The 27,014-nt window shown below is 41.9% G+C and overlaps 1 protein-coding gene across 1 annotated transcript; it reads right to left on the minus strand.

Moving 5' to 3' along the window:
- LOC137891866 (polycystin-1-like protein 2) lies at window positions 1-26,830 on the minus strand. The gene is made up of 45 exons (XM_068736666.1): window positions 26,512-26,830; window positions 25,936-26,094; window positions 25,656-25,844; window positions 24,028-24,138; window positions 23,213-23,354; window positions 22,413-22,642; window positions 21,717-21,907; window positions 21,009-21,225; window positions 20,773-20,897; window positions 20,471-20,621; window positions 19,132-19,321; window positions 18,854-18,989; window positions 18,597-18,744; window positions 17,952-18,419; window positions 17,772-17,906; window positions 17,500-17,646; window positions 17,212-17,372; window positions 16,397-16,534; window positions 16,061-16,207; window positions 15,699-15,823; window positions 14,896-15,016; window positions 13,884-14,015; window positions 12,565-12,678; window positions 12,078-12,192; window positions 11,790-11,980; window positions 11,473-11,703; window positions 11,274-11,375; window positions 10,021-10,199; window positions 9,567-9,713; window positions 9,043-9,242; window positions 8,480-8,706; window positions 7,589-7,796; window positions 6,986-7,220; window positions 5,941-6,181; window positions 5,675-5,762; window positions 5,453-5,587; window positions 4,863-5,048; window positions 3,892-4,222; window positions 3,643-3,776; window positions 2,790-2,917; window positions 2,456-2,616; window positions 1,723-1,933; window positions 1,398-1,499; window positions 1,104-1,235; window positions 1-362 (listed from the first exon to the last, which is right to left on the minus strand). Exons 1-45 carry the CDS (start codon window positions 26,828-26,830, stop codon window positions 198-200), a joined length of 7,845 nt encoding a protein of 2,614 aa, XP_068592767.1. The 3' UTR covers window positions 1-197.
- Window positions 26,831-27,014: the final 184 nt, after the last annotated feature.

Here is a 27,014-nt window from a genome sequence, read left to right on the forward strand (position 1 = left end):
TGATGATTGCTGCTCTTATTGAACTGTTGCTCGGAGGGATGTTTGTCTCTTTCTACCCTTTTATCTGTTATTTTGGCTGAACCATTGTTCAGCATTTTGTTATCCATGCAAACCATCATTTTATATTTTTTTACAAACCCCAAATAGCATCTATTTGTAGAGAGGACTTTCTACGACCTAAAATATTGTATATGAATTTAGCTACTGTTAAGGGTATTTCTGCTGTTATTCAGGGTCACGTCACCGTCCTCGGTCTCGGTCTCATCCGGCCCCCGGGTGTCTTTTGTGTCTTCATATCTGATCCCAAAAACACTGCAGATATTCTTCAGCAATAGGTCGACAATCTCCTCTTCGTCTGAGGGCTGGGTAAGAGAAGAGAGATGACCAAATCATTTTAGAGTGATAAGACATATCGCTACTCACTGCTGAAGAAGACATATCATGTGCTTTTGTTTGTGTAAGACAGGCAGTTACTACACAACTGCAGAAGTGGTGTTATTGATTCACTACTAGATTATCAGAAGCCCTGAAGCCCTCACCGTTTTCTTGAGTTGATCTGTCTGATCATGGAAGGCTCAACAACTGCCAGCTAGCTTCTGTCGGTGTTAATAAAAGTGTTTATTTGCAGCAGCAACAATGTGGTTGATCCAGAACTACTTTGGCGTTGTTGTTGCTCTGGTCTGATGAGGTCTGTGGTAGTGGCGTGTTCGTCTTTGCTTTTGAGCTGCACTGTCTATTAACTATTACCAATTAATAACGATAGCTTCTGGCCACTTGGTAGCAGCGAACAAAGCTTTGAACTTGACACTGATATATCGTCGCCTTTTAAAGACGCCAACAGTTGCCTCCTTACACACCCAGTATGGAGCAACGCTACGTTACCTCCATTAAAATGATTTGATCAACCCTGATATTAATCTTGCAGGTAGGGTTCTGGGGAAACCCCTCACTGGCATATTTGTCAAAAAGCTTTAGCGTATTACCCTAATCATTGTACAGTATACTGTTTGCCTGAATACTGTATCAAAACAATTTCAGTTAAACTTAATATTTGTTCTAAAAACCTGGATTAGTTGCTCAGAATGACTGGTGATGAACGTTACCTTGTGATGTATCTGCTCCTGGTTGAACGCTACCAGGATCACTGAGAGGAGGAGATTGAGCACCACGAACGTCATAAACACAATACAGGAACCAAACAGTAATCCACTAAGCACGGGGTTGTAGTCCATGACCTGGCAAACAAGAGCATCAGTGAGACATCAATGTCAGTTTGAGCTGATGAGGAACCTTCTTCATGCACATGAATGTTGGTTAGAGATTCTGCATTATAACCCTACTGTTACTCCATAAAGTATTTTATATATAATATGAGAGTTGGGGAAGAGCTCACTTACTTCGTCATAGTTGAAGATGCCTATCTGCAAACTGATGACGGTCACGAGAGCATCCGTTAAAGTTCTGTATGAGGACATCTTCCAGCCATAAATGACATTGCACTAGAAAGAGATCAATCATTATATCAGAGGAACCACGAAAACATCTTCTCTCCATAAAGTCTTCAGCTCTACAGTAATTAAACAGATCATTTTGGAGACAATGGACTGAGATTAGGTCATTTTGTTTTTCATTCACTAATCATATATTACCATTTTAACTATAGAGAACAAATACAAATCTTTGAAAAAGGGGAAGGTCTTGGTAAAGGGGCAAAACACTCACGGCAACGGAATACGCCACGAACATGATCACAATGACCACAAGGAAGCTGGATATGTCGTTCCAGGCCCGCTGCAGCGCTGCAGTGATCATGTTCATCTTGGGGTTCAGTCTGAGCAGGAGCCACAGTTTAAAGGTGGCGAAAAGGACCAGGAAGGCGATCAGATACTGGAGCACAGAGTCTGCTGTGGCTGTCTCGTAAAAACTGGCAAATCTACGCACACAGGAAAGATTTAATCACAAACAGGAGAGACAACAGAGCACTGTCAAAGACTACTGTAGTTTACAGTAGGAGGTAGATAGCAAGAGATTACACAAAGAGACTTTAGAGCTAACACAGAGTCGACAGCTATACTAGCAGCTCTCCTAGACTCTACCCTGTTTAGACACATCGGTGCTTTGAGCTAAGCAATAACATTAGCACGCTAACATACTCACAATGAAATGCTAAAATGCTGTTGCGTAGACAAGGTTTATCAAGAAAACCATGTTCTCTATCTAGGCTTGTTAGCATATGCTAATTACCCCTAAATCATCCTAACGTCTGTCTGTCTGTCTGTCCGTCCATCTATCTGTGAGTTGTTGGTTTATCTGGATTAATCCTCTGGGGACCATGAATGTCTGTATAAAGCCCACTGCACATCTTCTACACTTGTGAAGGTGTTGGCTTGACACTTGTTTTTGCATGCCCTTTAGAGTCAAAGCTAAGGTACAGCACAGTGTATGCTGGTCTCACTGGTCCTTGTGGTTATGGTAGTAGGTCATATCGCGGTCCCCGAGCAGGGTCCTCTTGATGAAGACAGCCACGGCACTCCAGCTCAGCGAGATGATAGTCAGCTCGAGAAGGTTGCACTTGCTCCTGAAGTAAGCCCAGCGCTGCTGCTTCATTAATTTGCCCTGCCAGGACCAGAGAACAGAGAGGATTGTCAAATGTACCGGAGACAGGTTGTGTGCGTGACCATTGTTTTGTTCCATTAGTTTCATAAGGGAGAAAAAACTGTAGTAAAACAAACAGCAGAAGATCTCTTCAAACATCTTGCTTATGTTCTAATAGCTATTGTAGTGTGTACCTGCAGGAACATGTAATAGAGGATGAAAAGCAGGTATATGATCTCAGCAGCCATAACGAAGATGTGAAGACCCCCAGTTGATTGGTAAAGACGAACACTCTGCAGCTCACTGTGCAACTGAAATGCTCCTATAAAATCAACAGGAACAACACTGTTTAAACACATGCAGACTAGCATGATTTCATTTACATAGGGTACTGTACATCAATGTGAAGGCGGGAAAATGCAATTCAATTGTAAGAAGCAACAAAATACGATCAGATTGGTATGAGACGATCAGATTGGTGTTACAATGACGTTACACATCCTCTTGAAAGCTGCAATGTGTAAGATCTGCCAAGAATTGTAGTTGAAAGGGCCAGTTCACCCCATAGTCAAAGGTACATGTCAAATGAGCTGTTTCATGTAGCATCATGTAGGAACATGAAGCTGCTCACAACAAGGTCTGTGGATTATCTTGAGTAACCGCGTCATGATTTCGGGAAAGAGTTTTTAAAAATGTATTCTTTCGGCGATTTGAGCACCACACACTAAGTTCACTATCGTCCCATTCACAGAAAAACAATGTAGATTCATAAAAATCACCACAAGTGAGAAGAAAAATATGTATTTTTGATCTTGCGGTTAACTGTTACTTTAAAATGTACCTTATGTTCTTTATTGTGTTGCAGAGATATCTGCTAACGAGCTAGCTTTTTGTTTCCTCCAGGAGACAGACGGACCTCCAGTTAGCAGTTAGCATTGCACCTTTGACAAATCTGGTGCAATGCTCATTGCACTCATTGCACCTTTGACAAATCTGCACCACATCTGCGTAATGTTGCACTTTTCAAAAGAAAACACTCAAGCTTACCCACAGCTGTGGTCTCCAGCAAGAGTGTGACGATGCAGAAGAGGTTCACATTAGCATTATAAACGGTGAACTCTACAAAGACCGCCCTCGTGTAGACGTTCAGCCATGTATTCCTGAACAGGTACTCAAGGGTGCTGCAGAAGAAGTACACACTTTTTACTGAAGGCCTCCATCTGTTTTCTATATTTATGTGTTGCACAGTTCATTATGAAAAAGGAAAGATGCATTCCATTTTGCTGATGAGCATACCTGCTGGCATTTTGTGAATCGGGGCCGAGCTCCGCTACATAGCCACCTCCCCTGTAGAGCACCATTTTGCCCCGGATGGGATAAGCCCTGAGCTGAGACTGTGTCTGGTAGGTCCACGGGCTGGATGCGCTCGTAGAGATGTTATCCCTCGCAGAGTGATTCCAGCCAGTGTCGTAGGAGCCCATGTCCTCCACCTCCCATGAATATGGAGCGTTACAGTCCGGTGCCACTTGGATCATAGGGCCTGCAATCTCACAGGAGTTCCTCTGCACTCTCAATTGACGAAGACGGGCATTACCCACCAGCTTGGAGTTTCCATCTGTGATGTATCCTGGAAAAAAGCATTTTTCTCAGGCATTTTGTGTGGGTCTCTGTACGTTTAACTGCTTTAACCGCCGGGTCTGAGCGAAAGATCATTTAAGGGGTGTTTCACCTGGAATATCCTTTTGAGTGAGGCTCTGTTTACATGTGTGTGCAACATATTCACTCTAGAGACAATTTGTCACTTGTGATTGTAATGTGGACAGCCTGATCTCACAGAAATACTTGGAATGACCACCACCTGTTAACAGCTCATCAGATAGTGGAGCACAAAACGTTTAAAAATGACATGTCAAACTCCGAAATGACGCCAATCCTTTGTCACGGTGGACACACAGGAGAAGAGGTTGTGGTCATTTCTGTGAGATAAAGTTGAATGGAGACGATTGCAGTTCAGAACACAGAAAAACACCACAGAGTCAGTTTGGGTCGTTACAGCTCTTTCTGGGCTAACATTACCCAGTACCAATGGATTGACCAACGTCTTGACCCAATGTTTTTATATTACTGTTGGCTTATTTAGCCAAACTAAAACATATTCAGATTATGTTCTAACAAGCTCAAGTTTAAGCATACAACTGTCACATAATTATTATTAGTAAAAATAGAAACAACAGGGTTTCTCTTCTGCATGAGGGACACATTTGTACCTGTATGAACTCCAAAAAGGTTGCTTAACAGCGATGTGTTGGCCCAAGTGAACACATCTCCAAGACTCATGCTGTCTGAGATCTTGTCGCTGAAGCTGTCCCGGATGTGACGGTTCAGGTAAAAAGCATTGGGATCTCTCTGTCCGTACGCCACCAGCAGCAACATCCACATGAACCCCATGTAGGCTGCAACAGACGGGCGCATTAGAGTAGAGCAAATGAAGTCAAAGTAAATATTTTGTTGAACACTGTTGACTAAAACTTTAAAACAAAGATAATACAAATACCGTAGTTGGTTTAGTATTTTGGGTTCAAGAACAATGAATGATATTTTCTTGATGACATTAAACTGGACCCAGCTCAATGGAATTCATTCATCATGAAGCATTATTTAAACAATGTTTGAATCTGTGAGAACAGAACTTTGAGCTAGCTCTCGTGACGTGTGAATTTGCACACAGATGTAAAAGTAAAATATAGTGTGGATTCTAAGTTTGCTTCACATGCTGTAGATTTATTTGGATTGCATTAATACAATAAATGATTCATAGACTTTGATTTATGGCCATAGAACAGTGTTCTATACTTACTCAAGATCTCTTTGAGGAGGGCGAAGGCTTTCTGTTCCATAATCTGTTTCCTTCTCATCTTCTCAACGTCTGCAGCAGGAGGAGGCTCATAGAGACTGCGATCCCGTCTGACCATGTGTTGGTCCTTACGATCACCTGTGGGTGAAGAGGTGTTCGTTTGTTCTGATAATGAAGGAGTCAACATTCGGGGCCAATGACGTGGATTTTGGGAGTGTTTTTTACCTAGATTTCCTTCAAACTCCACATTTTGGAAATCTTCCTCATCAACTTTCTTTATTACAAGTGCAAAGAAGACTGCAAGACATAGCACCTGTGGTAAAAGGCATGAGTCACAGTGTGTTTTTGGTTTTATCTGGCATGTGCTCAAAAAGAATGATCTCTGTAGGAGTTTAAAATATGAAAAGAAGTTTTCTAAAACACAAAGAATTACTTATATTGGAACTACTGAGCTAGTGATGTATGAAGAGAGAAAGCCAACTTCTTCTCACCTTCAACGGCTGAATGACCAGGACGCTCTGAAAAAAGGAGACAATCATGGACACCAACCAGCTCACAGAGCGCTCCTTCCCAAATTTCAACCCGTAAAGCATTGTGTAATATCCTGCAACAAAACTGCTTGCGATCACTAGCAGCCAGCCCACGAACAGAAACCACCAGGGCAGCCCTCCATGACAGCACACCCTCTTCTTCTGACTACCATCGCCACCGGTGCTGTCTGCAGGGCTCAACCTGCAATTCAAAGAATACCATTCACTCAAATACAGCTTTTACATGAGTAACTGACAGAATGAAATACTTCTTAAAACGATTATACCATACCACATTATGGCTTTGTATGTTTCAGCCCGTCATCTACAGATTGTGTATTCCTTAATGAATACTTATAATCGGTCTCTTGATGCTACTGAGATCAGTCTCTCGCTCTCATGTTTGTATACTCAGTATGAAGCTGTAGCTGGTTAGCTTAGCTTAGCTTAGCATGAAAACTGGAAACAGGTGGAAACAGCTTGCACCACCTTTCACTTTTTTGTGTAATCGTTGAAATTGTTGAAACTTTCGACATAGCCAGGCAAGTTGTTTTCCCGATGCCAAGCTAAGTTAACCATCTCCTAACTCAAACTTAAAGACTTCAGAGTGGGATTGATACTCTCAAACTGTTGGCAAGAAAGTGAATAAGCCCATTTCCCAAAATGTTGACTGTTTCCTTTAAAAATCACTGCCAGCTGTTTTCCAAACTCACTGCCCAATCTGCAATTTCCTTTCTTTCATTTCGACACAAAAAAAACTATTTGCAGTGAATAATAGCTGGTAAAAGCCACAATTTAAGACTTTTGAAAATGTTCTATTAATCTCAAATGGTGTCACAGTTGTGGGCAGGGACCATTGTATTCATTATCTGTAAATATATAAATAACTATGATAGAGTAAGAAAAGAGATGAACATGAAATAAACAAGCAATTCAAAAATCTAAATAAATAAATAAACATATGCAAATCCCCCCGTGTGTTTTTTTGAATCAGTGTCTTCTGTACTTCTTCTCGGTGAGTTCTTCCGGGTTCACACAGCTGACTGTGATGAGCTGATCTTCAAGGAAGCCCTTGAGGCCCTGGACCTGTTGCAGAGCCCGGCTGTAGCTGTGTGGGGTGGGGAAGCCGGAGGGTCCCAGCAGACTAAGCTCTTTGTCAATGTGACACAGCTGCCGGTACAGATACTGGGTTTTGTTGCTCTTCTTTTGAATCCCCTCCACTGTTGACCCAGGACTGCCCTCTGAAAATGTGCAGAACTTTGTTAAACTGTGTCTAATTTTTTATTGACGTCAGTTATTAAAAATGTAAGCAAGTTGCATGTGTAACAGTTTAATAAAAACATTATAAAGTCAATGTAGTAACTGTATGTTAGCTCTATGTCAGCTAGCAAAAGATGCCCCGCCCCTATGTATGGAGTGTGCCTATGTTTTTGTGTTGAGCTAAACCTATGACCGAAGTTTCTGAACTCACCATAAACTTTGGTTCCTTTTGTTACTTCTCTTCAATCTCTCTGCTCTTTTCTCTGGACACTGTATCTTAATGAAGTGCACTCTACCAAATTAAATCTATTCAATGTCACAATGTCAACCATCCACAGCAGGTACACACCTGGGAGCTGAGGCTGAACGAGGTTGCCAAAGCTCTGCGTTTTGGGCTGGGCAGCGTCAGGGGTTGTGTTATTTGGTTTGATGAAGTCCTCCACCACAGAGAGAACAGCATTGATATCAACTTGTTGTCCAGGCCCAAACTCAGACTCTGTGCTTGGTATGTTGCTTTTAACAGTCTTAGACAGAGAATGGGCAATTCTTGTGATATCCTGAGAAAGAAAGGTTTTATATTTAGTTTCACAAACTTAGTTCAGGAACAAGGACCATGCCCAGAACACGGCTCATTTCCTGTGCACAAAGTATTTAAGCACAATGAACCCGTTCAAGAGAGACAGCCCCCACTCTACGTGTCCATTCCCCCAGTTCCCGCCAGACATCAGACACCAACGGTCCCCCATCGCTCGCCTAACCTCCCTTCTACAACCTCCTCATTCTCATCCTTCTACCCCGACCCTACATCCCTTCATCCCTCTATCTCGACCCCTTCATCCCTCTACCTCGACGCCTTCATCCCGCAACCTCGACCCCTTCATCCCTCTACCTCGACCCCTACCCTACATCCCTTCATCCCTCGACCCCTACCCTACATTCCCTTCATCCCTCTACCTCTATCCCTACATCCCTTCATCCCTCTACCCCTTCAGCTTCCGAAATCCAATCATTCCATCATGTAATAAACCTCGAAACTCATACTGTTGTTGGCGTGGGCCTTGTTAGTGAAATGTAAGATTACATACAGTACATATGCAAATATAAGAATTCTAAATTATTTACGAATCCATCACTTTTTTGGAACATGCACAAGGGGTGTCATAAAAGATGTATATATCATTTGTGTGCTTAAATATTCAAGACAAACACTTTAAATAGCATGAAACACATAATTCACTACCTTGATGACGGTGTCTAAAGTGACACTGACATCTGTGTTGGTGGTGGTAGTCTGTGAGAAAGAATTCTGCTCAAGGGCATCTGGGTTTTTGGTTTTTCGCTTGCAACAAGACGTCTCCCGAGGACGAGTGTTTCTGAAGATGCTAACAATAAGGATATTTATGGGAAACATGATGAGGGAACTCTGAACTCCGACCATGAACTGTTGCCAGCTAAACTCAAAGTGACCTGAAAGAAACATAGTGAGAGACAGAGATAAAATCCACAGATTCATCAATATGTATTTTGTCTTAAAATCAATGCCAATTATTTTAACATTTAAAGCTTCTTTTGAAGTTTTTGAATGAAACTTTGAAAGTGTAATCATGTATATTATCACTTAATCATCCGAAAAAGAATGAATTAAGTGATTCATTAAATTAACTGAGTTAGTATTGTTTTAATTCAGTGAAATTGCCTTAATGAATATCAGTTTAATCAACATAAACAGTGCATCACAGCAGAATTCGAAATTTGTTTTTATTTTTTTCAATAGATTTCATCATTAATGGATTTGTGTTGTACCCAGGTCCATGGTCTGCTCCGAGGGATCTGTCGGGATGCCATAGAACATGATGCTGGTCAGCATGGTGCAGAGCAGCAGCGTGAAACAGCAGGAAACTCTCTGAACACAAGTGAAGGTGCTGCTCGGAGGCCGGTTGATCACAGAGTACCAGAGGTGTCCGTCATTGAAGTCCTTTGTAGTCTTCATGAAGAACAAGTTGCTGAAGAACAAAAGCAACGAGGGGGAACACAAACACATCAAACCTTCATGAGCAACCAGTTAGTGAGGAATTATTCATCATTCTGCAACCATAAGGAATATAAAACATAGCTCAGTGAGTGTAGCTGTTCACTGATGTGAACAAGTATACTACAAGTGAGCCTTCAATGGCTCATTTACAGTTTATCTAGTCATCAATGAATTTTGTATTTAGCAATAACTGTAATAAAAATAAAACTGGACAGCCTGGGTTACGGTTGGTTTTTATTATTGCTGTATTTACTTGTCTCTATTTGATCATCATGTCTGATTATTATCATCTTACCTGAACTTCTTCAAATCCATCTCTGTCGAAACAGGTACAACTTTATCGAGGGAACAATCACCTATGTCTATGGCCAGCCAGGAGTTACATAGAAAATGCCATTTCTGCTCTGTCTGTATGTCCTGAACCATGATATTACCAACATACCTGAGAAAAAAAAATACTTCTTTCAAATTATATACAAGGTAGTTTTTTAGATAGTACACTAAAATGACAACATTGTTTGCTAAACAGAACATTACAACTGAAAAGAAGAGCAAGTAATCATCTGCAACATCAGGATAATAGTAAAACAATCCATATTGTTTTTATTGTATTGTTTGTTCACGGAGTTCTAGGTCACAACGACTACACTAGAGGAAATGCCATGGCTCATGTTTAATAGCTTAACGAGATAAAAGACACATACATTGTGAGGATGATTATTTGAGGTTATATTTCTGTGATTGCTTACCAAGCAGGGTGGCTTCCTGAGTTGTTGTGCCACAGTCTGATGCTCTGCAGGTCTCCCAGGGAGAAGGGTGCAGTTAGCAGGAACAGATCCACCGCACCTCTCTCAAACACACACTTCTTGGGATCCTCCAGGTGATGCGGTTCACTGTTTCCCTCTGCACCCAGCAGAGTGATTGTCACCTGAAACAGTTCATGTATGTACGGTAATGGAGGGGTGGGGCTAGTGTTGCAATCAGCAAGATGTCCACTTCAACTAATAAAGAACAAAAGCCTTAACAAATGTTGTAACACAATCATTTAGTGCAATTAAATATAAAATCAAGGAAATGACAAATAAGAACAATTATTTCATTAAGTGGCATGAAATGTCATCAGCAAAGTTTAGGAGAGTTTGTGTGATGTACACACAGATGAAAATGATATCTTGAGTAATAAGAGTAATTGGTAAAATGCTGTTAATATGATGAACATGAGTGATGCAGCATACAATGTTACAAAAACATGTTCTCAAAATGAATGGATGACATCCAAGATATTCTTTCAGATTGATTCTAAGAGAACCAAACAAAAGCAAAATAGAAAGTTAAAAAGCTTCAATGAAATAAATAAATAACCCGTGAGTTAAAACTGGAACGTATTATTAAACTGAGCTGTTATAATTGTGTTGTGTTTATCAACAGCATTGTTGTGGCTATCAGTTAGCAATATTAAAAATTCCAATATTCACTATCATTTAGCTTTCTGTAGCTGTTGAATTTGAGATTACAAATGAAATATGCACCTTTAACCCTTTTAGATCACAGCCACAGTCACCTATTTAACAATTTTATGCAAACAAAAAAATCAATAGTTTTGTATTTTATATAAATACTTTTCTTCCTGTTATATACAATTTGACGTATGCTTACGTGAGCCAGTACTGACCAGTTTCAATCAATAATATAATCAGAATCAATCTGTACATTTTACAACATTCTAATCCCACGTGCTTTTCAGCGGTTTAAAGACATTCCAAGGATTCACTCTTGTAACTGTACACCATTTAAATATGCCGTTTGACTGGAGGATGCTCCAGTACAGAGGCTCAAGACGCTCTCACTTCTGTTTCACTGGGAAATGCTTCAACAGGTTAACCAGGTTGGTGGCTCTACAGAGATCAGAAGCAGTACTGGTTGTGGAGTCCCGCAAAGAGCAATGCCTTTTCTGCCGAATCTAACCGTTCAACTATTTGCTAAGAACTGATAATGTATGAACCTGGGAGGAAGTGGAGGCTCCTCTCCGATGCCCAGTGCTGACACTCAGCAGGTAGCGGTACTCGTCTATGGGGTCGTTGTCCTCCAGCACAGTTACCTTCACCTGCCAACCAGCCAACAACATAAGGCATGTTTCGATTAAGATGCTTTTTACACTTTGGATAAATTAATTATACTCTGGTGCTGGACATATATAGTACCTTGGCAGTGTCTTGAATGTCTTTTCGTCGTGCCCACACGACCACCAAGAGATAGGCCACAAAGAGTGACCCCACAAAGCAGACGACCACGGGATTCTCAGCAAAAGTCCCGAACAGCTCAGCGGTTCGTGACGCGTCGACGAGGTTGGGAGTGACGAAGAAAGAGCCCCCAAAGAAGGAGAGGTGGTTGCAGAGGCACTGGGTGACTGAATGTGTGGTCTGAACACCAACCTTGTTCAGGTGGAGACAATATTAACTTTCATTATTGTCTGGGAAACATGTTACGCATGACGGGCCGATTGAATTACTATACTTACCCTGCATCCAAAAGTGCTCCACTCCAATATTGATTCATCCCAAAACTTACATGCGGCAGTGAAGGAAGTAATGGATAAATTGGCATTGATGGATTTTACTCCCGGACCTACAATGGGCCTCACTACAAGATAGTGCACTCCATCGTTTCCCTTTAAATCCTTAGGGTCTAGTAGCCAAGTGTATCTCTCCTCTGTATGAAACACAAAAGTACTCAAGTAATGATTCAACAATTTAAAAGGCATTCAAGTTTAAAACTATCTCCACCACTAAGCACACACATGTACTACCTTGTGTTGCTCCCTGGTGAGGCATCTCTGTCATCGCAACATTACTTGTTTCAGTGGGGTAGTCCATGTGACCGAGGAACAGTTTGAAGGGTAAAGGATCACTCGAAGGCCTCATCTTTAAATATAATAGCAATGTAGTCTCAAAAAAAAGAAAATACAACAATCCTCATTTTAAACAAAGTAGAACAGCAATTATATTCTGGATTTATTTACAGCATTTCCAAAATGTTAGGATATTTAGCATCATTAAGATAAGAAACAAATCTTCAGGAAAAAATGGCACAATTAGTAAAAATATAATCATCAACAGTAGAATCATTTATGGATTTAGCAATTCTGATGGCTGTACTAAATTTGTCTTGCTAGTAAAACATCCAGTTTGATAAAACTATTCATAGTGTCAAAGTAGACCATAGTAAATATGAATTATTTATTTAAAATTCTCATTATACATCTCAGAAGTGGAAAATAAAACATCTTTCTGGACCTTTAACACCAGCGTAGTATCGGCTGAAGGAACGTTTATGACCGTTGTGCTGTACTTCCCCAGGTCCAAAAAAGAGGTGTTCACCTGCTCTCCTGCAGGCCTTGGTATAAGAATCTGTGGACCAAGCACAAGGCCAGAAGATGTATCCAAATAACATCTACACATGTTGACATGGCGCCAGGTACAGATAGCATCTAACAGACCTTCGCACATTCCTGGCTGGACATTGGTCAGGGTGCATTTCCATGACCATAGGGCATTGTGTGCACAAGTTTGATGTTATTTCATTTTTGGGGTGCGTGGAACAGGAAATGTTCCATTGCAAATATTTTACCACTTCCTGTGTCCACTATATGGAACACAGAATTCCACAGCTTGTAGAATTTAGGGCAGAGTGGACAATGTAAAGTCAAAAGCTTGACAATTTGTCATCGTGAGGGTCTTGAGATGCTGCTGACCAAATTTGAGATGGATCTGTTGAATCCTCTAGGAGGAGTTTAAAAAAAGTTGTGCCTAAAATGCCGTATTGTAATATGAGCTATGACGTCATTGTTAGTCTATCGCCTGCAATGTAACATCAAATTAGTCTGAGGATTATAGCAACCACATTTTAAACAAATCTGTTTAATCCTCTAGATGGAGTTAAAAAAAGACACAAACATCCGGAGGGAGCTTGGAATAAAGCCAACGAATGGAGCTGATGTGGTTTGGGCTTCTGATCAGGATGCCTCCTGGTAGACCAAGACATCCTGGAGGGATTATAGATTTGTTCTGGTCTGGGAATGCCTCACGGTACCCTAGGAAAAGCTGGACAACAAGGCTGTTGAGAGGGACACCTGGAATACCCTGTTCAGACTGCTGCCATCACGAATGGATGGATGATCCTTTGAAGTTTGTTTTTCTTAAAAGAAGGTACATATTTGTCCCCACAGTAAACATGTTGTCAACAGACGAGCACGATATAGAACTGAAAACATTACAAACATTACAATGCGATGTGCACTGCCCCGGACAGGAGGGCTCTACAGCCCAACACATCATTGGTACCCATCTGCTGAGCATCAGTGATATCTGCCACTTCCACCACAGCTTGTTCACTCTGCTGCCATCTGGCAAGCGATACAGAAATATTAGCTGCCGTACCACCAGACTTTAGAGCAACTTTTTTCCTCAGACTGTGATATTCCTTAATTTATGCTTCATCCACCATACTGTATAACATAGCTTTCTTATGTATTGTATGGAACTACAAAATGCATTTTGTTGCCCAACTCTGTGTTGTACAATAACAATGAACTAACCTTGTAACCTGCACTGACCTTAATATCCTCGCTCAGGTTTTCCACAGGGATGCCGGCGCCATCTTGTCTTGTGAGGGAGAGAGCACCTATTTGGCCACTGATGTTCCCTCTCTCATTCCAGGAAAAAGGGTTTTTGTCTAAACTCAGCATCTATAAATGTATTCAAAGACCAAAGTTCAATCACCATAAGCAGGTCAGCCACTGAGAACAACATGGGATCTAACAGGCATCCAACAGGCTTCAATTGCTCAACTGTGAACAGGTACTTTACTTTCTCTGACTGTGTGGAAATCTGGCATTTGCACATCATAGATGACCCATGTTTTAATGACAAAGGCCTTCAAAGATTGGTCTTTCAAGCACAACATCTGAGTGTTGGCTACAGTTAGGTGGGGAGGGGGGGGCAGCAGCTCTGCGGTTGGGCTGAATTCATGCTGACTGGGCAGGCAGTGGATAATCCACTAGCTAGGACCACACCTCAGCCGAGGGCGAAGCTCCGTCGATTATTTGGAGAGTTGAGGAATGGTTGGTGGAGATTAGCCAGTAGCGGTTTGGGGGAAGGCTTAGTTCAGGATCCACTGCGGCTCCCGGTCCTTGCAGATCCCCCGGTCTCCATGTGGGACAGAAGGATAATGACCATGGAAAATGATGACCATGAGTAACATGGTTTAACGAGAGGGAGGGTGGGATGCGGAAAGCGTGAGCAAACCGAGGCTTAGGGTGGGTCGGTATTTATAAGAGTGTGGCCGGAGGAGCTAAGATTTATCTCCAACATATTCTATTTATCCGTAGGTAGGATGCACTGACAACAAGAAAATCCATCAGTAATAAAATTGAGTGTTTATAAACACAAAAAATAAAGATTAAGGCAAATTGATATAGAAAAAGAACAAATTAAAACAAATTAATATACTAACATACCAAAGACGACGAGTGAGTCGTTGCATCACTTTGAACTATAGACAGCCGTAGTGCACACAACACACACACACAACACACACACATCAACACAACAGCACTCTGGACTTACTCGTACATCCACGGGTTCATCTGGAGGAGATGTATTGGAGGGTAATGTTGGGAGAGAAAATGATGGGCTGGAACTTTGAGGAATTTTTATAATCTCTGTCTGTAATCTTCCCAGTGTCACTCTGAAGGAGAAAATATGAAGAGACTCATAAGTTAGTTGGTTATTTAGTTAGTTATTAGTCAGTTGTTAAGGGTTAGGGTTAGTTAGTTTGTGTGTCCCTGGTGTTTTTCAGTCTTTCAGTCTTTGGCCCTACATGTTTTGAGCACAGACTACATTGAAATCATCCCATAATATGTTTGTTTTTTTCTTTCCCAAGGAAGTACATTTAGGCAGCGGTTACAAACGGTTAGCTTAGCTTAGCATAAAGAAAGGAAACTAGAGAACACAGGTAGCCTGGCTCTTTCCAAAAGTAAAAAGCACCTTCACAGCTCACTAATTAACAGGCTTATTGTAACAACAACACGTTCTAATGTCTGACTGTTTTTGACTGGGTGAAGTAACTTCCCGTTAGTCTTGTCATCACTGTTAGCAACCAGCAGAGATTCCAGGGAGTTAAACATAGGTCGGCACATACACCCCCATTATTAGAGAATAAACTGTTAGTTAGTGCTGTAGAGGTGCTAGCAGGCAGCGGCTGCTACTTCCATATAGAGCCAGGCTAAGCTGTGATAACCTGCTGCTCTCTGTAGTCTCATATTTACCACTTAGACATTAAAGGGATATCCAGCCATGTAACTCTCCACCAGAAAGCAATTCAAAGCAAACTATAGCCTTACATCTATCTCTGTCACAGAAGAACTCACCTATTGACAAACACACCAATATGAGCTTGTTGGATGATAGTCGGCGCTTTGTTGGCGTCTTTAAATGCCAACAGTGCACTCATTGTATTGCTCAGAGAAAGGAGAAGGGCATCAGAGACGTTCTTCTGCAAAGGATAACAGACAGCATTTTGACACGGGAGAGGTTGTTTCAATTCACTGGCCGTCCTCCTGGTCTCTAAACTCAACCCAAGTTGTTGGTAACAGACATCATATTTCACAGGAATGTGGTCTATTCTTACTATTCGAGGCTACACATTAATCAGTGCACTACATGCTGTAAGTGCTCTTTAAAGGGTGGAGCAGTGTGTCCCATCAACACGGCTCTATGGTCAAACACTCACATTGGAGGAATAGTCCAGGATATTGCTTGCTCCCTCCACAATGGTGCTGGCTGCGGCGTTAATTTCATTCACGTTGTCTTCACTTGTGTTCACATCCATGTGGAGGAGATGTGAGCTTAAGTTTACAAGCAGTAATGAAGCCTCTTCCTGAAGATGGGAATCAATTCTTGCAATCACACACGTATGTTTGGGAGATGTATGACAGACTTAACCGTTCGATGTCTTTCCTCAAATACACATTCAAAGGACAAGGCTGAGCTAAGGCAGCTGTCCTTTGAATTCATTAACACAAAGCAGTGAACCGCAGTGAAATCCTATGGGATCACTGGACAGTACCTGAGCAGAGGAGCTGAGCTCGGTGCCTTTCTGGACGACAGCAGCGAGTCCTCTGGCTGTCACCTGAACTCCTTCTGGAGTGTTGGTCGGAGCTTCTTTTACTGTGTCAATCATTATGTCCAGCATCTTCTCACGAAGCTTCAGCAGACAAAAGCATTAAAGCATGTATGATTTATAATAATAATAATAATAGTGATGCTACTGCTACTAACAATCATTGTATTTATAGAGGACCTTTCATAGTTCAAAGTTCTTTAAACAAATGAAATAATAACAATGAGTATATTTATAATAATAGTAAGAATGATAAGAATGACATTAGTTGAAAGCAAATTAGATAAATAGGTTTTCGAGTGTTGAGCTCTACATTGAGCCTGAAGCCCCTCATGTAGACTCAGGAGCCCCTCTAGACAGCACTAGGATGTGGACTGAAATAAAAATCGCTCCACTTGCTTTAAAAGATCAAGAACCTCCAGTGGACAACATGGACAACAACCTTCTCAATAGAGGGATGTCCTCTAAGCAGCTAGGGATGACACCAGGTTTGAGTCTGTAGCAGATGGTTTTAGCCAACTTTTCCCAAATTATATATTTTTTTAAATATGTTTCAAACATGCCGGTTCAAAATGGGCTGAATGCTTGGCCTGTGGAATCCCTGAACTGTTGCTGTCTGCCTGATTGTCTACTGAACTAGGGCTGGCTTTAGGAGTAGCTCTGAGCTAAATCCTTCATGGGTACAATGCTGTTCAACCTCTGCAGTCAGATGCTGTCTAACCATTTTTTAAATCTGTATCCACAGTCCAATACGCCTTTACCTTTTGCCTGTCAGCTTTGTTCGATTCATCAGATTGACTGTTCAGTTCGTTGGACACAGAGTTGATGAGTTGTCCCACGGTTTCTCCTGACAGTAGACCTTGTTTCTTCAGCTGAGCCACAGCATTCTCCACAGAAGCCTGAACATCATCTAGTGAAGAGCCTGAGGACGCTGTGGACTCCATCACCTGAGGAAACAACAAATCTATGTTCTTACTACAGCGTGAAGGAAAGTTGAGCCTTTCCATAGATCCTGTTCTGTTACTTTTTGTAATCATCATATTTTTGACAAACCTTTGCAGTTATAGTGGTGCTACATACAAAGCTGCCATGTTTTGCAGTTGCTGTGATAATCATGTTGTAGTTGGAACTGCTGTCGCCAAGAGGAAGGAAGACAGACTTCACTTCATTGATATTACTGCAACGCAGATGGAATCCTGGCAGTATTAAAACAAAACAATAAGTTAGATTCATAGATTTCTTTATCTATAAATAGATATCTTTATAGGTTCTTATATCTGTTCTCTTGTCACAGATGTGTTTGCTAATCTGGATTACTTACCTTGATCAGTCTTAAAACAATACTGACAGCTAGAGCAAGGAACTTCAGTAGTGCACGTAATAGTGAAAACATCAAGGATTGTTCCACTCTCCGGTGATATGCTACACTTAAGGCTGTCAACGTTAGCGGTGGTTGCTGGTGGAGACGCATCAATGGTGTTAGCGGTGGTAATGGTGTCACTAGTGCCAGCTGATGTGGAGGCGGGACCAGCAGTGGTAGGCGTGGTAGTGGTGTCACTAGTGCCAGGTGGTGTGGAGGCGGGACCCGCAGTGGTAGGGGTGGTAGTGGTGTCACTAGTGCCAGGTGGTGTGGAGGCGGGACCAGCAGTGGTAGGCGTGGTAGTGGTGTCACTAGTGCCAGGTGATGTGGAGGCGGGACCAGCAGTGATAGGCGTGGTAGTGGTGTCACTAGTGCCAGGTGATGTGGAGGCGGGACCAGCAGTAGTAGGGGTGGTAGTGGTGTCACTAGTGCCAGGTGATGTGGAGGCGGGACTAGCAGTGGTAGGGGTGGTAGGCGTGGTAGTGGTGTCACTAGTGCCAGGTGATGTGGAGGCGGGACCAGCAGTGGTTGCTGTGTTATCTTCCCCACTTTCAGATGATGATGATGATGTATGTATGGTGTATCTTTTGTAAAGCGGTTCAACATCAGCTTTGATATAAAAGGAAAAGGGCAGGTTAGTGCATTATATCAAAGAAATAAAGGAGCTCTATCGCAAAAACAGGTTCCCTAGAGTTGATTAAATAGTCAAAAACAGTTGAAGACCAACAATGCAAGATAGTTCACTGAGCAGCGGTGACATCATTTCACTGACTTATGTAAACCTACCAGACGTTATCACCACGATGACATTGCGATGCTTAGACTCTGCAGTTTCAAGAGAGTCATAATTCACAGAGTATTGATCTCCACCGTTCTGTTTCCGTACAAGAGGCCGTGTTTCTGCCGTTTTGTAGCAGTCTTTGATCTCATTGTCCTGTAACTAAATTGACGTGCAGATTCATGAAGTCAATTCAAATTGTTACCATTTACTATTAGCCGATCTTTCAGTCCTAAACTATTCACCATTCATTGATCAGACTCACTTGCCAGTCCTTGTCATCTCTTGGGTCCTCGATGTTCCACACTATTTGTGGACACTGTGTTTGTCCAACACAAGTCATTTTCATTTTTGCAGCCGTGTTCTCCTTTATTGGGTTACAGCCTTCAGTGCAAGTGAGACTGTGATACAACATATACATAGATACGTTGGTTAACACATAACTAGAATGATTACATCTAGAAACAAAAGCTATCTGGTGAAACAGGCGAATAATGCAAAACAACAACCTCATTAAACTCACAGCAGATCAGCTTCACTCACCTCAGCCAAGGTGGGAAATCCTTCTCAGGGGTAACGGTGATGCATATAGAGTCACTTGACTGCACTTTACCATTTATTTGATGTATCGTATTAAAATAATATTTATTAAAATGAAATGCATCTGGTAGGCAGGTTTTTGTAATGACTCGAGTGTGTCCCGCAAAAGCTCCTTGGCATGGACATGGATTCTCTGTAGATCAACAAAGAAAGTCATTATTCTTCTGCAATAACAATTGACACACTGATATAAAACATGTCATTCTGATAGTTATGTGTGTGTGTGTATATATATATATATATATATATATATATATATATATACATATATATATATATATATATATATATATATATATATATATATATATATATATATATACGTATATACTATATACATTTATTGTGATTAATGACTTGCATCAGATTTGGAAACAAAGTAACCTCACTCTGACATTTTCGTTTGCGATATGAAAGATATTAAGATGGTCAGGTAGCAAAACACAAGAGTTGGCAGAGAATGTGTCACAGTTGACCATTTAACCAGCAGCCTGTGATGCTTTTGCACATTGACAAACACCGTGTGTCACGGTCTTCAAATAAAGGATGTCTTGGTGGATTATGAGAAACATTAATTTTGTTCTGCTGAGACGCCATCCATGGCGTTGAGATGTGCGATCGGTAAGTGTGCTGAGCACTGCAACAACTGTCAACTGTCTGGTGGTGTGTGCATGAGACTTACAAGTGTGCATGCGTTAACGTGTGCTACACTAAAGCGTCCGGTTTGGACATTAGATGTATCCTGATCTTACTTGCTACTAGGACTGAACAATAATAAATCATGAATACAATACTTAATACTAGCATAACACTAAAATGCATGAACAGAGCAGTTTATGTCCATGTCATCTACATCGACATGGTGAGGGACGTGCAGCTTTAGCCTTGGTTTCTGCACAAAATGATGCTTATGGCCATCAAGACCCTTTAGTTTTAATATGAGTCTATGTTAAAGAGTCAGCCTGAACCAGCTTCTCACCAACTCATACAGTAAAGTCAGCTCAACTAGCCACAGTTGGCTGTTGGGAAGCTGCGTTTGTCAAGGACCCATTGCTTCCATTTGTTATTAATTTGCTATCATTGATGGAAAGCATGAAAGACAAAACACTAACGAGGGTAGTGGGGCTTAGCAAACTCATTTACATGTAATGTGGCTTAATCTGCAGCTCAGACAATCAACACATGAAGAACACATCAAAATACGTTACTCTATGAAACTTATATTTAAATATAAAAACCGTACAAAACATTTGATACTTCATATGAAAAGCATCGTTCTTACTGCACTCCCACTCGTATCGTTTGTTGTTGGTAGGTAGTTTGGACGGATCACTTGTTGAAAGCGTGATGGGTATATTTTTGGAAGCTACTGATGTTGAAGGTGTTGCGATGATGTCCTTTGGAGATCTGAGCACTCGAATGTGTTTCTTCCTCTGAAAAAGAAAATGACCAAAAGCGTTTATGAATGATTCAGTGTGAGAAAGGCATCAACTTTATGAGCACCATTGTGAGAGTTAGAGGATTAAGTATTATTTTCCCCTTATATATAAAACAACTCAAACATAAAAATAAAGAAGAAATGACCGGTCTCATGTAGTCATGGATATGTTGTTTAGCGACTGAATCTTTGCCACAGAGAGCAAACATATCCACATCCACCTCCAGAGAGGAGAAGACGTTCCATGCTCTGAGTTTCACATGTGAAGGTCCTGTAGAAAAGCATACATTCAAATAATCAGCACATATCAAATACCCATAATGTGTTTCAGATTGTTTCCCAAATCATAAGTGGCCCCCGGTGTTGAATATGCCTTCCGTACCTTGAATCGGATGAGCAATGCAAAAGATGTCCTCGCTTGTCTTCATTTCTCGGACCTCAGAGTGTGAGCCGTTGTCTCCGGTCAGAGAGAAGAGGAGCAGCACAGGAGCTCCTCGTTCCAGAGAAACACCGACAGAAACATCTGGAGAGCACAGAAACTCCTCCCCCTCTGTCGTCACAGAGGCCTGAAGCCCGGCTACTTCCTCCAACACGCACATCTGCAGCGCATGAAGAATGACAAGAAACACATTAACGCTCCATTCATACACACCCAAAAAACGGGTGACCTACAACCTAATGCTGCGCCTGAACACATCCACGCGCACTGATGCTGCTGCTCTGCTAACCTGTTGCTCAGTTGCTTTAGAAATGTTTCCACGTTGTATCAGGACATCAAGGTCTTCAGTTACTCAAGTACGTACGTTTTGACCACTTGTAGCACTACAGAGCGACGCTTTATAGTGTGAGTGACTCCTCGTGTTGTTGTCCTAGACATGGGTGATCCAATAACTAGGTTGATTTAAGTTTCTAATTTAGAGAGGCCTTAATCAACTCCTTAATCAAATAATCACAATGTCAACTTCAACTCTTGTACTTCATACCCCACTATTCAAATCAGAGCATACACATGAAGGGTTGTTGCATTGTGTTACTTATTGCTTTATTGATAGAATATGACATGATGTCTTCTTGATTGATGCTACTTCACCTGCAGGTCTGTGGACACTTCAGGGTTCGTGACCATGTTAGATGCATAGAGGGTCAGCCGGTGGCAGCCAGGCCCAAGCTGCGTCATCATGTCTGGAGTCACTGTGAGGTTCTGGGGAACATTTCCTCTGAACACTGATGAACCCAGTAACAAAGTGTCATCACTCTGGATTCTGTAGGTCACGTTTGTACCTTCAGAGAGAAAAGAGAGAAGAAGGAATACATTGAAAGGGATCGTTCACGCCTCTTACCTGCAGTGCTATTCTGGATTGTGTTGGTGTGAATATAATGGGAGTTTATGGCACTCGGCTTGTGGTGCTCAAAGCGCCAAAAAAAACAATTGAAGAACTAGGAACTATTTCATCTACAGTCCCTCCACAAAGCTGCTCACAGCGAGGTCTGTGTATCTTCTTGAGTAACCTGTTCATTATTTCTGAAAAGCCACATTTGAGCACCACCAACCATACAGGCCCATTATATTGGAGAGAAGGCAGCCGTCTCTCCAACCAACATATTCAAAGCTAGGAAACTCACTAAAACAAGGAAGATCGATAAACAACACGACAGGTAAGAGGACAACTGTGTGTTTCTGATATGGCTGTAAACTGTCCTTTTAAAAATGAAATACAAACAGCTCAACTTGATGCAGGGATATCAGGTTGGACAGGATGAATGATGGTATATTCAGGTCACCTACCTGCTTTTACCACCATTTGAATTTGAAGTGGCTCTCTGTGAAGGCTTTTACAGTTGTCTGCATTAAAAGACAGTTTCCCAGAATAGCACCTGATGACACCAAACGCTGTGATGGCTTCTTGAATGGTAATGGTGCTCTGAGCTGTAATGTGTGTGTCCCTGCTGGTGCATTCAACTGCCACAACAAATGTGTTCGGGTGAGTGTATGTGTGCACCTCGCTGCTCCCAAACCTGAGAAGAGTCAAACACAGTAGCAGTTAGCAGTGGTCACAGCATGGTCCTCTTGCTGTGACCACTGGAGAAAATAAAGAAGTGATACACATTACATAGGTCAGCCACTAACCTGTCTGATAAGTGGAGCTATACCCACATTAATACTTAAAGACTGATTTCATAGCAGTATGTGTTGACGATGTGGGCTGATATGATTAAATAGAAGTGTATCTGATCTCAGCTGACATTGGGTGAAGGCAGGATTCACTCTGGACAAGTCGCCACACTATTGCAGATATGAAACAGATGTTTTACTGTAATGTGAATGCTTGGATTTTAACCTAATTAATGTAAAGGGATATGAAATGAGGAGATGATGGACTTATACAGTAAGTGTCAAGGAGAGGTTTGACAAATCTTGTAATATAACGTACAGCATTGAGGCAGAATTTGAGAGGGTTGAGTTTCCTTTTCCAGTTCTTTATGGTCTGTTTGTGTCAATGTGTCCGTCCTCTAAAGCATCCATGTGGGGCTGGACATTACACAACTAGTCGTAGTCTCAGTGTCTCAGTACACGTTACCACTCACCCCTGTGGACTATGCAGGTGGATAACACGGCCGTCTCCCGTACTCATCTTGCAGCGTGGGTTTGGATCACGTAAGAGCCACTTCACGCTGATGGCGACGTCATCGAAAACAGCAGCCGCAGTGCTCACTGACAGTGTGAGCCCTGGAGGACATAATGACCAGACATGTATAGCAAGAGTCCCTGTAAACCATATTTATACAGCAGCAACAAGGCAGCAGCATCAGACACCATCAAAGTTTCTAAATGCTTTTCTCCATCTCAGTCGCGTCTTGTCGCTGCTTCATAACTTTGTTCCCTTGTTCCTATTTTTTAGGCAAAATCAGCCTTTTTCACCGCAAACATTCTGACTAGCTCAGGGGTCACTTCTTACATTGACAATGGCTCTGTGCTATGAACCTAATAAAACAAGACAGTGTGACAGTGAGCCAGCATGCACAACACCAGGACCCTGAAAGTGAAATGGAATTCAGCCAGCGTTCAATAACTTACTTACACCTGTGACTCCTCCTCTGGGTCTGTGGGATGAAGGTAGCTGCCAGACTCCAGTCAAACACATAAGATCCAAAACGTATATATATTTAGCCTTGATACCTTCTGAACTCAACCATGTGAGATGAAGTTAGCTATCATAGACATCATGGTCTCATGATGTTACCTCTTTGTTGGTTCATTTATTGAGTTCAGCTTTTGTCCACTTGGATAAAAGTGAATTAAGGGTGAGATGGGAAACAATCCGATCTGTTTCTGATATGGATATGGAATGTTTGATTCCCCTTTGAAACATTTATAATTGCGTAACGTTACTGTCACTAACCATCTTTGCAGTGGTGGTCCACAGACAGGTAGCTCCCCAGCTGAGGACAGGGTTCAGCAAAGGAGCCCACAACTTCAGCAATCTGGCAGACCTGACGGCCGTGGCAGTGGGCTGGGTATAAAACAGAGAGCGTCATCAGCTGCTGTCAACACACGGCAATGATGACAGCGTCATGGAAAGTCTTACAGATAGCTACTTGATATTTTAGTGGCGCTGTGAGAACTCTAACAACAATATGTGTTCCCCAACTAGCGCTCTCTGTCCGTGGTGCTGATCAAAGGCCGGCCCGTAGCAGTTGTCTGGAGGGGTTGTGTGTGTGTGTGTGTGTGTGTGTGTGTGTGTGTGTGTGTGTGTGTGTGTGTGTGTGTGTATGTGTGTACTGGCCTGCATTTAAAGGAGCAGTGTGTAGGATTTAGTGGCATCTAGTGGTTAGGTTGCAGATTGCATCCAACTGAAATCCCCTCCGCTCAGCCCTCCCTTTCCAAGCGTGTCGGAGAACTACGGTGGCCTTCAGATAACGTAAAAATGCAAAAACAGAGCCTCTCTAGAGCCAGTGTTTGGTTTGTCCATTCTGGGCTACTGTAGAAACATGGCCGTGCAACATGGCGGACTCTGTGAAGACGACCTGCTCCCTTTGTAAATATAAACGGCTCATTCTATGAAAAAACAATGATTCTTAGATTCAGGTCGTTATAGAATACAAAAAACATACAAATTACAATATTCAAATTCTGCCATTAGATCCCAAACAAACGCATGACTTCCGACTAGGAGACTGGAAACTAAAAGCAAAAGTTGACATTTTGCATCCACTCAGTAACGACGGACATGAGTCGTCAGTCACTCGGTTGTGACTTGAGTTGCTAGAAAGTTAAAGTTAACTTCGAACACGTTCTTTTCCTAAATGCAAATAACTGGTTTTGTTGTCTATACCTAACTTCCTGTGAAGAAGGACGTTTATTTTGAAAGGACACTATGCATGTAAGGAACAGGAAACGCCGTCGCCACACGTTGAAAACTAATGCTAGAAGGCGACCTGGTGTGTCGATGCCAATCGGCAGTATTTGACGAGTTTGGAGTAAGAATGAGTTTCTTTTTTATCTCTATGTTATTATTAAGTCTGGACTCGGTTCCTGCTTGTTCAAGTACAGGAAAATCAGATGAAGTCAAAACTCAAATAGACTTCTGACTTGTACAGCATGCACACTCCCTCTGACCGAATGAGCCAGTTCAGACAATGGATGGATGGAAAGACTGCTTTTGCTATCAGTTAATGCATGAGTCAATATTTACTGAATGGATATCATTGATGTATCTTTATGGCTTTTAAGCTATTATTGTGTGTGTTGTTTTTTTCTTCCATATTTCCTAATGGGCAATCATTCTTTGCAAATAAAGGTCTGTACAATGCGACAATATGTACTTTGTGACATCTGGCAATCACTTCCCTCAAACGTGGATTGAGTTTCATCACAGCTGTCATCCGAGCAGAACCTTTTCATGAGGCATGTTTGTCTTCCTATTGAGCCTATTTCACTATTGTGAAGCTGATGGTGGTTATTGTGTAGATCAGATCCTTTAACGTGTCTGGAATAGCTAATTGTACAACACATAATTGTATGTTTTACCTGTTAGTGATTCTACAACATCCACCCAGCCGCACTGGTGTCCTGTGGGTGTTGTTGGTGGGGGGAGCGTGGATCGACAGTAATGAAGGTTCTCACGACCGTATAAGCCGCCATCTATCATTAAGACTCGACCAGAACCGCACTGCAGAGAGGTGTTTCCACCGGCACAGACAATGGATCTCCCAGACTCTGGGAAAGGTACAAAAGCAATGCCAAGTGGGAATTCATCGAGCTTTGTTCAGTATGCTGTTGTTGTTGTTGTGTGAGTTCAAATACGTACCAAACTGGCAGATAAAGTGAAGCTTTTTGTTGCAGTCTCTTGTGGCTTCCCACTGGAAGCCGGAGTCTCTCAGTGCGTGTCCACAGGCTGCTCCTGGCTGTGGGCTGCTCACCCAGTTTGAATAGGTGAGATGTGAACCATCCAGCCAAGAGAGAGCATCTGAGGATGGAACAAACCACTGCTGAACACATACAGTATACTGTGTGTGTATACATATATATATATATATATATATATATTTAAATGCACAGTTCATGTGAAGTTAGCATGACTTGGGTTTAGTTATGTTTATTTGACCTCTTTTTATGGGTCCATGACTTTCTTAATTTTTTTCAATTGTTTGCTTAATTTGTGAATGACAACATATGCACAGAGTGAACCAAGAAGTTGGATGCAGTTTTACAAGATTTTTGCCATAAATCACCAACAAAACTCTTGCTCATGACCGTTTTGTTACAAGCAGAACTAAACTCATCAGTCTGTTGTAACTATGGCCATTTGCATGAGATCACATTTTCACATTTTATGATTTAGCACAGTAACATTCCACATTTTGCCCATTATTGGCTTCCTTACCTTCAAGGGTCGCAGAATTTTGCAGGTTCGGAGTGGCAGAAGGTGCCAGTCCAAGCCACGCATCCTTCTCGGGGTCCGAGAGTCTCTGAAGGAAATGTTGAGTTTCTTCATCTGGGATAAATGCAAGGTGTCCACCGCGCTGCTCGCACCAAGCCTGTGCACCGAAGAAACTGTGCTGGAGATCCACAAACTCGTAGCAGGAGCCTCCAAAGGCCCTCTGGTAGTCTGGGCAGGAGACTGGAACCTTCGTCTTAACCTCAGCGCAAGACTGACAGCTGAGTGTCGTCAGGATCAGCAGGTGGACAAGTGTCCAGCACATCCTCTCTGTTTTCACTTCAAACACCAAATGGCATAGTCTAGCCTCACACTATTCAACTTCTGCAGTTTCACCCCTTCATCTAATGCTCTCATAAACAAACATGCCCCTGGTCACATCCTGCTTTTAAACGGGTCTGACCTGAGCCTCTCTCACCCAATTCAGTGGAGCAATGTTTACCTAGCAG

This window comes from Cebidichthys violaceus, unplaced genomic scaffold (assembly GCF_023349555.1).
Source record: "Cebidichthys violaceus isolate CVI_PGR_0920_01 unplaced genomic scaffold, fCebVio1.0.p SCAF_71, whole genome shotgun sequence".
Lineage (NCBI taxonomy): Eukaryota > Metazoa > Chordata > Actinopteri > Perciformes > Stichaeidae > Cebidichthys > Cebidichthys violaceus.